Source organism: Piliocolobus tephrosceles, chromosome 10 (assembly GCF_002776525.5).
Source record: "Piliocolobus tephrosceles isolate RC106 chromosome 10, ASM277652v3, whole genome shotgun sequence".
Classification (NCBI taxonomy): Eukaryota; Metazoa; Chordata; class Mammalia; order Primates; family Cercopithecidae; genus Piliocolobus; species Piliocolobus tephrosceles.
The window spans coordinates 54,865,966-54,879,131 of record NC_045443.1 but is presented as its reverse complement, the minus strand read 5'-3'; the positions used below and the strand labels follow the sequence as shown (position 1 = coordinate 54,879,131).

The following is a 13,166-nucleotide window of genomic DNA, read 5'->3' as shown; positions in this document are numbered from 1 at the left end:
GGATACAGTGTGTTTGTGCGTGAGTATGTCTATTTTCTTTGGTATGTCTAACCTTCCCTGCAGATCCATCACAGAGGACAGCTCAGGCTTGGCACAGGAAGCTCCACATGTGTCCTATATGCCTGAGCCCTACCTGCCAGTATAGATAATAGTAGTCACTCTGATTTGCAATCCCCCATTTGGTCCCCACCAGCTCTTCTGTGAATGGCAAATCAGGAAAGTCTAGCCTTTCTGTCTCCCAACTTGGGGGGTATAGAGGGTTCTCTCTCTGGGGAAACAGTTTCCTACTGAGCAGATGGAGGACTCAGTCTCAGCTCCCTATCCACTCTACTCCCTCAGAAATTGGAAGTTATATACTTCCACACTTTGAAATTACTTGAACCCCAGTCCAGCTTTAGTTCCTACATCCCTAGGTTAGTCTGGATGCCAGCCCCACGGACAGCGACAAAGACCCCCCCCCCCCCCCCCCCCAAACCTTTTGGGAGAGGCGAGGGGATCAAGGTTTCCTGGGCAAGTATATGTGTAGCCCTTTACAAGGGAATCATTTTCTCCAACACATCCCCAGGGAGGAAGGAGGCAGAGCAGAACCTTCCCTGAGAGAAGGATCAATAATAAGAAAGGCCTCCAGATCTAACTTTAGCTGTGAATGAAGGAATTATTTAATTGCTGATGAATGGTTTACTTAAAAAACAGCATCATTCATATAATACACAACCCCAAGGTCACAGAAGAAAGTGCCCAGCCTTCAGGCTGACCCACATTTTAACCAGTCTTTCCCAAGTCTTTTCTCTATAAACAACAGTCCTCTATGCTGCTGCCTCCAAACATAATGCCATCCATTAATACCACTAGCTGGGCACACTGGGATCAAACCTGTGACCCTAAACTGCCATAGAAATAGCTTAAACTGAGGTTGGAGACTCATAACTGAGGAGGGGGGTTCCCTCCATCTCACTCCAAATGAGTCCAAATTCACTTCACACTGCTTTTCTGGGTGAGCACAGTACTTGCAAAGGGCTAAAAGAACCCAGATGATCTCCAGAACAAGGCGGATGGCTCCAGCCTTCCCCAGCCCACAGGCCCAAATATTTAGTCAGAGGAGTTCTCATTCTTACAAATAATCACCATGCTTCACATTTGCAATGTCTATTTTCCCTCATATTTCCATACCTATTATGTCACTCAACACAAAATTCCAAGATTCTGTGCAACTTCAGATGAAAAACACATTTTAGAATTTGTTATACCAGCTACTATTTGAAATAAATGAACCATCAACTATTCTAGAAATCTCTCTACGTCATTGCTGATTTTCTTTGCAACGACATCCAACCTGTCCCTCATTTATCCTTATTCCAACCCTATGAGGTAGACAGGAAAACCATAGCTAAGAGATTTTTTTCTAAATCATACAACTCATAGATGGCAGGTCCAGGTCTACCCCTAGATACCTCTGAGCGCTACCACCTAGCAGCCAACATGAATTATTCACCAGCAAGTGGGAGTCACACCTACAACTCGGAACCCACTGCTGCATTTGGGATTTGCAACCTGTGCAGAGAAACCTCCCCACACCTCCCAACCCTCCAGAAAAGCCCCAGATGAGAAAGGAGTCTCCACGTGCATATAAATGATTCTTTATGCCCTTCCCCCACGCAATGGGGGATGGAGCAGGGGGAAGTCCCCCGCCCTCATGCAGGGAACGGGAGGTCAATGTATACTAGTCTTATTGCCAGATGCCCTGTGGCCATGGGGTGGGGAATAGGGGTCTACAGCCCCTTTCTTCTGGCATTGGTCCCCCTTCACCAAGTCGCCGTGGTGGAGCTGGGGGGCTGGAGGCCCTAGGAGCTGAGGTAAAGACGGTTCTCTCCAGGGAAAGAAAGCTGCTCTCCCCGCCTGCCCACCGGCCACCTCTGGATGAGTGTGAGGAGCTGCCAGTGGGTACTGAAATGTCATCCAGGTGTCTCTACCCAGTGGGCAGTGAGGCCAGACAATGTCTCCAGCTTGAGGCTGCCCACAGAGATCCTAGGTGATGGGGGCAGCATGCCCCAAACACCTTGTCCAGCTGGTACCTCCAGCAGTCATGAGAGCTCTTCTCTGACTGATGCATTGACTCAAGATCCCTGCTCCTGGAGTCCAGTTCAGACTGTAGTGACCCTCATGACAACCTCTCGGCCAGAATGGGAGCTGGAACGGGTATCTGGTGGCCGCAGCTGCCCAAGGAGGTGCAAGATTGTATAACCGCAGCGCTGAGGCAAGAGCGTCCGCATGCGCTGGGCAGCTGGGGGGCGGCTGGTGGCCCCAGAGGTGGGGCCCGTCCGTGAGGTCCTGGGGCCCGGCTTCCCTGCCGTCCCTCCCCCTGCATCTCCTCCTATGTCCTTGGTCTTGTCATAATTTAGGACCTTCCACTGCTGGTTCACTGCCTGCCAGCGCTTGAAGATGCGGTAGACAGAGGAGCCTTCATGGATGATGAGGCCTGAGCAATAGGGATAAGAAATCCAGGATTAACTGTGGCCTAGATCTAGGCCAGAGGTACTTAAGCAAGCATTTCTTCAGAGTGAGAAGATACAGTTGCAAAGGGCCCTGGAGAAGCAGGGAAGTGGGTTGAGGGGGCACCAGGATAGCACTAAAGGCCCCCAGTGGCAGAAAATAAGGCCATGAAACTGAGGGAATGGGCAGGGGAGTCAGGTGTGTAAGAGGAAGATACAGAGCAGGTAAAGGAGAGAGAGGTGCCCTCACCTATGCAGACGACATCCATGAAGCCATACATGCCGTAGCAGATCTGAAAGAGCAGATCCTGTCGTTGCCACTTGGCTGAAGGGCTGAGTGAGGACCAGATGAGCCAGGAGATGCTGGCAACCAGGAAGAGCGAGCCCAGGACTATGGCAGCAATCTGGACCTTCTCGATGACCGTCAGGGAGATGGCCTGCCACTGTGTGGGAGAAAGGGCTCCAAAGAGTCCCAGAAAGGGATGGAGGGCCAGGTGATGGGTGGCCCTGAAGAGCAGGGTGCTCCAGTAACCTTCCCTAAAACCTTCAGGCAGGATCAACATCTGTCTTCTCTGTGTCTTGATTAAATCTAGAACGTGGCACTTGTCTGACACCATTTGTCTGTCTTATTTTAAAAAGGCAGGATTGGGCAAGTGCTCTGAAACCAAAACATCTAGATTTGAATCCCAAATCTTGACTCCATCACTTACTGGCTAAGTAACCTTGGGTAAGTTTTCAAATCTTTGTGCATCAGTATTCTCATTTGTAAAAGGGGATAACAACAGTATCTGACTAATAAGATTGTGAAGATTAAAAGAGTTAATACACACCAAAACTTGACACAGAAAACACTACACGTTTGCTATCATCATCATCATTTTTTCTTTTCTTTTTCTTTTTTTTTTTTCCTTCAAGACAGAGTCTTGCTCTGTTGCCCAGGCTGGAGTGCAGTGGCTGTGATCTCGGCTCACTGCAACCTCTGCCTCCCGGGCTCAAGGATTCTCCTGCCTCAGCCTCACGAGCAGCTGGGATTACAGGCACGCACCACCACGCCCAGCTAATTTTTGTATTCTTAGTAGAGACGGTGTTTCACCATGTTGGCCAGGCTGGTCTCAAACTCTTGACCTTGTGATCCGCCCGCCTCGGCCTCCCAAAGTGCTGGGATTACAGGCGTGAGCCACCGCGCCCGGCATTTTTTCTGTTTTCTTTTTCTTTTCTGTGTGTGTGTGTGTGTGTGTGTGTGTCGGGTGGGGAGTGGTGGTTATTCCAGTGCCTAGAACAGTGCCTGGAATATAAGTGGCACCCTGTAAATGTTTCTGTGAATAAATTAAGGGAGGAAGGATATACAGACACACAGGCGACTGCAGTAATTGGTGGGGAAGGGTGGCTTTGGGAAAAGAGTAAATGAAATAGGCCTCCTGGAAGGTTCCTGATTCCAATAGCTAAAAAGTCCTCGCCCAGTCTCTGAGTCCTCTCCTTGCACCTCACCTGCAGTGGGTTCTTGGTGCTGATCGCCAGGACCTGGTACTTGAAGTAGCAGAGCTCACAGCTCCAGGAGCCCCTCTCGCTGATCCAGCGGATGAGGCAGGGCTGGTGCGTGCAGCGCACTGAGCCGTCGCAGCGGCAGGGGCTCAAGAGCTCCCCCTGGAGGAAGAGTGAGGAGGGACCCTGTCAGTCATCACCACCCCGACCCCACTCGGCCGCGCTCCCAGGCAGGCAAACCTCTTCAGGTCACTTGCCCACCTTAAAAAACTCAGGCCTTTCACCCAAGACAGGGCAAGAGGTTAAGTAAGGCTGCAACAGAAAATAAGTTTCCCTTGGAGATCAAGGGAAACTTCCCATACCAAAGAGATGAGGAATGGAAAGGGATGGGGGGATTAGAGAGGAGAAGGACTGGGTCTTCTCTTTTCCTAGAATTTGGGATGGGTGGTCTTTAAGACTTCTCAAAGGAAAGGCTTCCTCTTAGGATCTGGAGGGAGGAGAGGGTTAGAGCTTCTGAGCCATGCTTTCCTTCCCCCACCCCATCACTGTAAAGTTACTTCACAGATCTGGTGCAAACTGGGATGGGTTACGGTCCTCGGTTTCCACGCATTAAAAGGGAGAAATCGCGGAGGTGGGAGTGAAGGGTGTTTCCCTTTAATCAAGGAATCAATTCTCACTACACAGAGACACCCTCCTAGCACTATTCTGGGACAACTTTGCCCATAAAATGTTAACAAAGAATACTCTTTAGAATGAGATAGAAAGTTGCAGGATGGGAAGTGAAAAAAAGTACCCCCACAGGGAGAAATTCTGAGCTAAGCAAGGGCGCTGGCTGGGCCCCTCCCTTCTAGGTGGGCACAGAAGCACTCTCTTTTCTGCCCACCTGCAAGAGAACAGGTCCCCTCAGCTTACGGAGACCCTGGGGCGAGGCAAATAGGAGAGAACAGCAGTCCCTGTTAATGGGTGAGATGGATTTTGTGCTCTCCGGGGAGAAAGCCCCACCCCTTCCTGGGGACCCTTGACCCTCCAACACAAACAAGAGCCCCAGGAGTCCCCTGCCAGCCCCTCGGCCTCACCCCATTCCCACTCCGCCTCACCCCATTCCCACTCCGGGTCCTGGGGCCCGCCCAGCCTCCTTAGGCACCGCCTCTGCTCGCAGTCCCCGCTGACACCCCAGGTGCGCGCCCCCACCCCTCCGCGCCCGGCCAGTTTCCCAGGCCTGACCTGCTCCGGGCCCTGGAAGCAGATCCGGCACTGAGGGGTTCGGAGTCCGCTGTCCAGGCTGCTGCTGAGCGACAGGGCGTCCAGTGCGCCCGGGGGCGGCAGCGGCGGCGCGGGCGGCGGCAGGGGTCCGGCCCGCGGCTCCTTGTCGCCGGCCAGGCCCCGAGCCCGCGGCTCCGACCCGTAGTACTCCTCCTCGTCGCCGTCGCCGTCCCGGGTGGAGCAGCCAGCGAAGGGCGCCCAGCCGCAGCCGCCTCCCCCGCCCCCCCGGGGCTGCGGCTCGGCCCGGGGCCGCCCCCCGCCTGTCAGAACCAGCAGCTTCAGCTCGTTCAGAAACATGCGGAGCCGAGACTTGAGCATCGTCCGGGCGCTGGGGCGGGGGGCGGCGTGCAAGCGGGGCTCACTGGCGGCTGGGGGAGGGGAGAGGACAAGGCCGGGAAGGGGGCGCGCGCTGGAGAGCTGAGCCGGGCCGGGGTCTTCCGGGCCTGCGACCGCCGTTCACTGCTGCCACAGCCGGGGCTCCGGTGCTTACGGGGCCGAGCGGGCTGGCGGCCCGGGGGCGGCGGGGTGGGCGGCCATGGCCAGGGCAGGAGGCGGGGAGGGGGGCTCAGGGTGCCGCACCCCGCGGGTCTGGGTCTGGAGCGGGCCGGGCCCCCGGGGTTACGCGCCCGGGTCCTCCTGCGGCGGGGCCGCCCCCCATCGCCGTCCTCCCGGTCCCAGTCCTCCTCTGGCTCCGGGATCAGGCTTGGCTCGGCCCGTGCGCTCGGCGGTGGCAAATGGCGGCTCCTTCCGGCGGCGGCGGCGGCGGCGGCGGAGACCCCCCCGGAGCGGCGGGCGGGCGGGGCGGGCGCCGGGGAGCGGGTGAAGGATGGAGGGAGGGGCGGGGCGGGGAGGGGGAGAGAAGGGGCCGCGGCTGCGCATCCCCGCCCTGCCCCGCACGAGCAGGTGTCCCCAGGGGCGGGGGCAAGTGTGGGAGCCCGAGGAGGGTGGAGAAAGGGGAGTGGCCAAGGAAGGGGAGTGTGCACACGAATAGACTAGGTGTGTGTCTGGGAGTGGGAGATGAACGAGTGAGCATGGAAGGTGAGTGGTCAAAGGACGCAGGTGTACCGGGGAGGGAGAGGCTTGTGCAAAATGGGAATGTGCAAAGAAAGAGCTGTTCCAGGGTCGGAGGTGTGAAGGAGGTACATGGGCAAGGGAGGGACTCAAGCAATATACACTTTACCCAAAGGGCTGAAAAGTGTGCTCTATGGGGACTGGGAAAGAGCGGTGTGTAAGGAATGGAGTCGGGTTGTCTGAGAAACAGAAGCCTGTGATTGTAATGTGTGAAGGAGGTGAGTGAGCAGGGGAGGCAGAAGTGCTAAAGGGATGGGAGTGTCTTTCCTGGTACTCTCCTGCCCTCACCTCCACTACATTGAAGTGAACAACACACACACTTAACCCTTTGCTCTTATGGAGGCTTCACTCTGAGGAAAAGCTCTACCCCCATCACATTTTTTTCTGCCTTACACTTACATTCTCCCTCTCCTTCCCTTTGCAAAGCTGAGGGAAAAGGGATTCCAGGGGAGCTCATTGGGTCAAACGCACTGGGAAAAAAATTAATTAGTGAAAGAGTAATTAACAGAAGAAGGGAGGGGACAGAGCCTGGGACAGACTGCCAAATTAAGGTTCCTCAATAGAAAGTGATGGAGAGACAGTAATGTTCCCATGAAGTATTCAAATGTTTTGGATGGACTAATGAATGAATCAGAAAAAGGGGCTGGGACCCAAGCAGACAGAGAAGACGGCTTCTGTTGTAAAGACAGTAAGCTGCGAAGGGCTTATGTGGAAGGTGAGGCTGAAGTGGGGAATGCTGGTGTGGGAAGGGAATTTGAAAAACTCAGACACTTATCTTCGCCTTCCAGAAGGCTTACAAAGCACCCACCCCAGCAAGGCAGCCAATAAAACATTCATCTCTTGAGCCCCTTAGTTCAGTCCTTGAGATTTTTCTTACTAGTGTTCCAGCTGCCCTTGCCAAGAGGGACCCAGGGCTACAAGTATCAGGATGGAAAGAGGCGGCATCTGTATTAACATGTATTCCATTTTGCTCTAAATCATGGTTTATATTCATCTTCTAATTTGAACTCATATTCTCAGCCAGATGGTTAAGGAAAACAGAAGTTAGAGTGGAAGGAGTGGCAAATAGGGTAATAAAATGGCTTTAGATTTTACACAAATTCTAACAAATGAGACACTAACCGCTTTCCTCCTTTACTCCCATACCCTCAAAGGGCTGGGACATGAAGACCTTGGAGCCAATAAAACAAAGAAAGTAGGATACATCTACCTATGTCTACCTCGGTGTCTGTGGGCAGAGGCCATTTGGGAAAAAGTGTGTTCTGGACACCGTTAAGTGCTAAGAAAGCGGCACTAGGGAAAAAGAGAGAAGCACAATGCCCCAAATGAGCAGTCACAAGGTTTACAGTAGGAGACATGTCATTTTCATTCATTGTGGTGGTCTGGAGGGTGCAGGGGGTGTGGTGGTAACTTTCTTGCACATGTACACTCCTGTATCCATCTTATATATTACATATAATAAATAATATATACACACATCTTATACATAGAAGTATATATACACATATATAAATATCACATAATCATAGAACCGTGCTACTGGGAAAAAAAAAAAAAAAACTTAAAGGTCAAGTATTCCTGTCTCCTGCTCATCAATAACTTCTCTGCCAGATGGCCTCAAGTCTTTGCATTAACACTCCCAGGGAGGTTTGGAAGTTGAGAAAAGAGGGGGCATTACCTTGTCACTGAACCTGTTGGATTACCGTATTAATCTGCCTTCTGTCCGTCCTTTAATCGTAGTTTTGCCCTCAAATGGGCATTGTTTACTCCCTATTTTAGAAGACCCCATTGTTGGCTACATCTTTCTAGATAGTCGTACCACTACTTTGAAGGGCCAGTGACAGACACCAGAAACAAAACAAAATAAAAACCCACATACACACTGGAAGCAAGCACTCAGTAAAATGTTGTAGAATTAATGAATGAATCAATGACACAAATGAGAGTATGTTTTATCATAGTGGAGCGAAAAGGTGACAGCATCACCTCTGGTACCCCAACTCCCATCCCCTCCCCAATGTAGACAGGCTGAAAGACCGGTAGCGAGACTGGAGTTCAGCCTTCAGACCGGTAGTGAGACAATCCTTCAGCCGGGAGTTGGGCTCTGGGTGGCCTAGGTTGCCACGACACCGCCTCGGGCTCCACCCTCTCTTCTCCCCCCTACCGCGCCCCCCCGCGGCGGGGGTTGTGGCAGCCAGTGACGTGCCCGCCGCGTAACCACACCTCTGCTCCTCAGAGCAATGTCAAGCGGTCACGTGTGATAGCAACAGATCACGTGGCTGCCATCGCCCCTCCGCCCCCTTACACTCTTCGCCCTCCTCCCCGTCAAAGCGGCTCCTGGCCACCCCTCCGCGCATGGGTGGCGGTCACGTGCCCAGAACGTCCGGCATTCGCCCCGCCCTCCCAGTTTCCGCGCGCCTCTTTGGCAGCTGGTCACATGGTGAGGGTGGGGGTGAGGGGGCCTCTCTAGCTTGCGGCCTGTGTCTATGGTCGGGCCCTCTGCGTCCAACTGCCCCGGACCGAGCTCGGGTGTATGGGGCCGTAGGAACCAGCTCCGGGGCCCCGATAACGGGCCGCCCCCGCAGCACCCCTGCCTGGCGTGAGGTAAGTGCAGTCCCTTCCCAGGAATGAGAACCAGTGCCCGCCCCCCTCACAGTTTTCTACGCGTTCGTTTCGCGAGCTGATTATGGAAGGGTCGCTCAAGGGCGGGAAGTGGGGCCTTTGTGGTCATGAGAAAGTATAATTTTAGGGACTGAGGTGTAGGATCTTTGATGCAAGGCATGTGTCATGTGTGATCTTTGTGCAGGGCGCGATTGTCCCAAAGGAAAATGCGTTTTTTATTGCAGGGCCTCACGTGGCTGGAGGGGTTGGTATTGAGTCATTGTGTTATCTCTGGGGCCGGCCCCAAGGAAGACTGGGAGCGGGGGATGGGATGCTAGTGTTGCTCTTTGTGCTTTTTTTTGGGAATCCCTTTGTTGCTGCAGGCTCATACCATCCTAATTCTGTAAGGGACTTTTGGTGATAGGAGTCTGTGATTGTAGGGTCGCCCTTGATCTGAGAATGGCTACCTCTCGATATGAGCCAGTGGCTGAAATTGGTGTCGGTGCCTATGGGACAGTGTACAAGGCCCGTGATCCCCACAGTGGCCACTTTGTGGCCCTCAAGAGTGTGAGAGTCCCCAATGGAGGAGGAGCTGGAGGAGGCCTTCCCATCAGCACAGTTCGGGAGGTGGCCTTACTGAGGCGACTGGAGGCTTTTGAACATCCCAATGTTGTCCGGTGAGAAGGTGGTGGAGGGGGGAGTGGGGAGTAAAGGGAAAAGACAGCCTATAGGTGGGGTGTGGTGATCTGTAGAGAAGTGGGGACCCTGAGGAAATAATGAGAGGCCATGTTGAGTTAAAGGGGATTGAAAAGTGAGCATTTACTCTGGCCAGGCTGATGGATGTCTGTGCCACATCCCGAACTGACCGGGAGATCAAGGTAACCCTGGTGTTTGAGCATGTAGACCAAGACCTAAGGACGTATCTGGACAAGGCACCCCCACCAGGCTTGCCAGCTGAGACCATCAAGGTGAGTGGGGTTGGTAGGCATTGAGAGGTGGATTGGGACCTTTGTAGTAGAACCTCCTGGGATTTCAGGTATGGTGCCTAGTTTCCAGTGCATCTGTGCCTCCCCCTTCTAAACTAGGATTTGATGCGCCAGTTTCTAAGAGGCCTAGATTTCCTTCATGCAAATTGCATCGTTCACCGAGATCTGAAGCCAGAGAACATTCTGGTGACAAGTGGTGGAACAGTCAAGCTGGCTGACTTTGGCCTGGCCAGAATCTACAGCTACCAGATGGCACTTACACCCGTGGTCAGTAGAAAGATGGTACCAAAATGGGTTCTGGTTGGGAGTAGGAGAGTGATTGCCCATAGCAATTGAGAAGTCATGTGCTTCATGTGTTGAGTCAAGCAAGTTGTGTTTTGTGGTAACCCATGGAGTCCCCATCCATTCTTGCTATTCTCTTTAGGTTGTTACGCTGTGGTACCGAGCTCCCGAAGTTCTTCTGCAGTCCACATATGCAACACCTGTGGACATGTGGAGTGTTGGCTGTATCTTTGCAGAGATGTTTCGTCGAAAGTATGGGACCCACATACCCTGGACCACCTTGAATTCCCCAAATTGCTTGTTCATAAACCACATCCAGACCCTGCCCGTTCTTTCTTTTTCTTTTTCTTTTTCTTTTTTTTTTTTTGAGACCAGGGCTTGCTTTGTTGCCCAGGCTGGATTGCAATGGCGTGATCACAGCTCACTGCAGCTTCAACTTCCTGGGCTCAAGTGATCCTCCCATCTCAGCCTCCCAAGTAGCTGACATTCCATGCCCGGCTAGTTTTTTAATGTTTCTGTAGAGAGGGGGGTCTCAGTATATTGCCCAGGCTGGTCTTGAACTCTTGCACTCAAGCAGTCCTCCCACCGCTACCTCCCAAAGTGCTGGGATTACAAGCGTGAACTACTGGACCTGGCCCCATTCTTTTACTTGCATACTACTGACTACTTTGCCCATAGCAGAAAGCTCTGAAATGTTCTAGAATTAGAAACTTCATATCCCTTTATTCTCTTTATTTATTTATTTATTTATTTTTGCAATAAGGTTTCACTGTGTCACCCAGGCTGGAGTGCAATGGCCCAATTATGGCTCACTGTAGCCTCTATCTCCTGGGCCCAAGCAATTCTCCCATCTCAGCTTCCTGAGTAGCAGAAACTATAGGTGCACGCCACCATGACTGGCCTTTTTTTCTTTTTGAGACGGAGTCTCGCCTTGTTGCCAGGCTGGAGTGCAGTGGTGTGATCTCAGCTCACTGCAACCTCTGCCTCCCAGGTTCAAGCGATTCTCCAGACTCAGCCTCCCAAGTAGCTGGGACTACAGGTGCGCGCCACCACGTCCAGCTAATTTTTGTATTTTTAGTAGAGACGGGTTTCACCATGTTGGCCAGGATGGTCTCAATCTCTTGACCTCATGATCTGCCTGCCTCAGCCTCCCAACGTGCTGGGATTACAGGCGTAAGCCACTGTGCCCGGCAATTTTTTTTTTTTTTTAAGAGACAAGGTATTGCTTGCCCAGGCTGATCTGGAACTCCTGGGCTCAAGCAGTCCTTTCACCTCAGCATCCCAAAGTACTGGAATTACTGACCTTTATTCCCTGTACTTTCTATTTTGGGCCACTAAGCAGTAACCATTCAACTAAGATATCTTTGAAAATGACTGCTACCTTATGTCCTTCTCACCTTAGGCCTCTCTTCTGTGGAAACTCTGAAGCTGACCAGTTGGGCAAAATCTTTGAGTAAGTGACCAACGTGGGAGAAAAAGATTTTCTATTCTGAGTCCTCTTTCTGCTGAGCCCAGGATGGCAACTGGCTCTGCCCATGGGGATGGGAACTGGAGGACCCTTCTGACCAGAGTTCTCCTGTCCCCCACAGCCTGATTGGGCTGCCTCCAGAGGATGACTGGCCTCGAGATGTATCCCTGCCCCGTGGAGCCTTTCCCCCCAGAGGGCCCCGCCCAGTGCAGTCGGTGGTACCTGAGATGGAGGAGTCGGGAGCACAGCTGCTGCTGGTACTGGAGATGGCTGTGGGCATAGGGAGAGACTGGGGAAAGAAATAGAGCAGTGTGCAGGGCCCTGGCCACTGTGTTTAATGAAACTTGGTTGGTAGATGGGCTATAGTTTTTATTATAGCTGCAGATGGCCACCCACAGAGAGGGATGTGGAAGAGAACCCATCCTGGCTGGGCGTGGTGGCTCACGCCTGTAATCCCAGCACTTTGGGAGGCCAAGGTGGGCAGATCACCTGAAGTCAGAAGTTGGAGATCAGCCTGGCCAACGTGTTGAAACCTCGTCTCTACTAAAAATACAAAAATAAGCCGGGCATGGTGGTGCATGCCTGTAATCCCAGCTACTTGGGAGGCTGAGGCAGGAGAATCACTTGAACTCAGGAGGCAGAGGTTGCAGTGAGCTGAGATCATACCATTGCACTCCAGCCTGGGCAACAGAGCGAGACTCTGTCTCAAAAAAAAAAAAAAAAAAAAGAAAAGAAGAGAGCTCATCCCAGGTATTGTCATGGGTGGGTAGAAGTCTCTCTCAGTTTTCTTCACGGTTTTCTGACCTTTGCCTCTCCCCTCAGGAAATGCTGACTTTTAACCCACACAAGCGAATCTCTGCCTTTCGAGCTCTGCAGCACTCTTATCTACATAAGGATGAAGGTAATCCGGAGTGAGCAATGGAGTGGCTGCCATGGAAGGAAGAAAAGCTGCCATTTCCCTTCTGGACGCTGAGAGGGCAATCTTTGCCTTTATCTCTGAGGCTGTGGAGGCTCCTCCTCCATCTTTCTACAGAGATCACTTTGCTGCCTTAACATTTCCCTCCTACCTCTCCTTTTGAGGCTTCTCCTTCTCCTGCCCCACTATTTCTCTACACTAAGGGGTATGTTCCCTCTTGTCCCTCTCCCTACCTTTATATTTGGGGTCCTTTTTTATACAGGAAAAACAAAACAAAGAAATAATGGTCTTTTTTTTTTTTTTTTAATGTTTCTTCCTCTGTTTGGCTTTGCCATTGTGTGATTTGGAATAACCACTTGAAAGAAGGGACTTTCCTGCAAAACCTTAAAGACTGGTTAAGTTACAGGGCCTAGCAAGTCAGTGGAGCCCCTTGACTGACAAAGCTTAGAAAGGAACTGAAATTGCTTCTTTGAATATGGATTTTAGGGGGGACACGGTGGCTCACACCTATAATCTCAGCACTTTGGGAGGCCAACGCGGGTGGATCACCTGAGGTCAGGAGTTCAAGACCAGCCTGACTAACATGGTGAAACCCTGTCTCTACTAAA

The 13,166-nt window shown here is 52.3% G+C and overlaps 2 protein-coding genes across 2 annotated transcripts; one reads left to right on the top strand and one right to left on the bottom strand.

The window, feature by feature from the left end:
* Positions 1–665: 665 nt before the first annotated feature.
* MARCHF9 (membrane associated ring-CH-type finger 9) lies at positions 666–5,977 on the bottom strand. The gene is made up of 4 exons (XM_023210648.3): positions 5,196–5,977; positions 3,978–4,133; positions 2,740–2,932; positions 666–2,476 (listed from the first exon to the last, which is right to left on the bottom strand). The coding sequence occupies exons 1-4, from the start codon at positions 5,550–5,552 to the stop codon at positions 2,142–2,144; spliced, it is 1,041 nt and encodes a 346-aa protein (XP_023066416.1). The 5' UTR covers positions 5,553–5,977; the 3' UTR covers positions 666–2,141.
* Positions 5,978–8,562: 2,585 nt separating this feature from the next.
* On the top strand, positions 8,563–12,859 carry CDK4 (cyclin dependent kinase 4). The gene is made up of 8 exons (XM_023210649.2): positions 8,563–8,909; positions 9,347–9,583; positions 9,739–9,874; positions 9,992–10,159; positions 10,317–10,426; positions 11,577–11,627; positions 11,764–11,899; positions 12,465–12,859. Exons 2-8 carry the CDS (start codon positions 9,366–9,368, stop codon positions 12,555–12,557), a joined length of 912 nt encoding a protein of 303 aa, XP_023066417.1. The 5' UTR covers positions 8,563–8,909; positions 9,347–9,365; the 3' UTR covers positions 12,558–12,859.
* The last annotated feature ends 307 nt before the right edge of the window (positions 12,860–13,166 follow it).

What these genes read in the sequence shown, in the direction of transcription:
- CDK4 (XM_023210649.2), top strand. Translation starts at nt 9,366, where the DNA reads ATGGCTACCTCTCGATATGAGCCAGTGGCTGAAATTGGTGTCGGTGCC. An exon ending in AGATGGCACTTACACCCGTG is followed by an intron (nt 10,160 to 10,316) that starts GTCAGTAGAAAG and finishes TATTCTCTTTAG; the next exon opens with GTTGTTACGCTGTGGTACCG. An exon ending in GCAGAGATGTTTCGTCGAAA is followed by an intron (nt 10,427 to 11,576) that starts GTATGGGACCCA and finishes TTCTCACCTTAG; the next exon opens with GCCTCTCTTCTGTGGAAACT.
- MARCHF9 (XM_023210648.3), bottom strand. Translation starts at nt 5,552, where the DNA reads ATGCTCAAGTCTCGGCTCCGCATGTTTCTGAACGAGCTGAAGCTGCTG. An exon ending in GCTTCCAGGGCCCGGAGCAG is followed by an intron (nt 4,134 to 5,195) that starts GTCAGGCCTGGG and finishes CTCTTCCTCCAG; the next exon opens with GGGGAGCTCTTGAGCCCCTG. An exon ending in GCACCAAGAACCCACTGCAG is followed by an intron (nt 2,933 to 3,977) that starts GTGAGGTGCAAG and finishes TCTCCCACACAG; the next exon opens with TGGCAGGCCATCTCCCTGAC.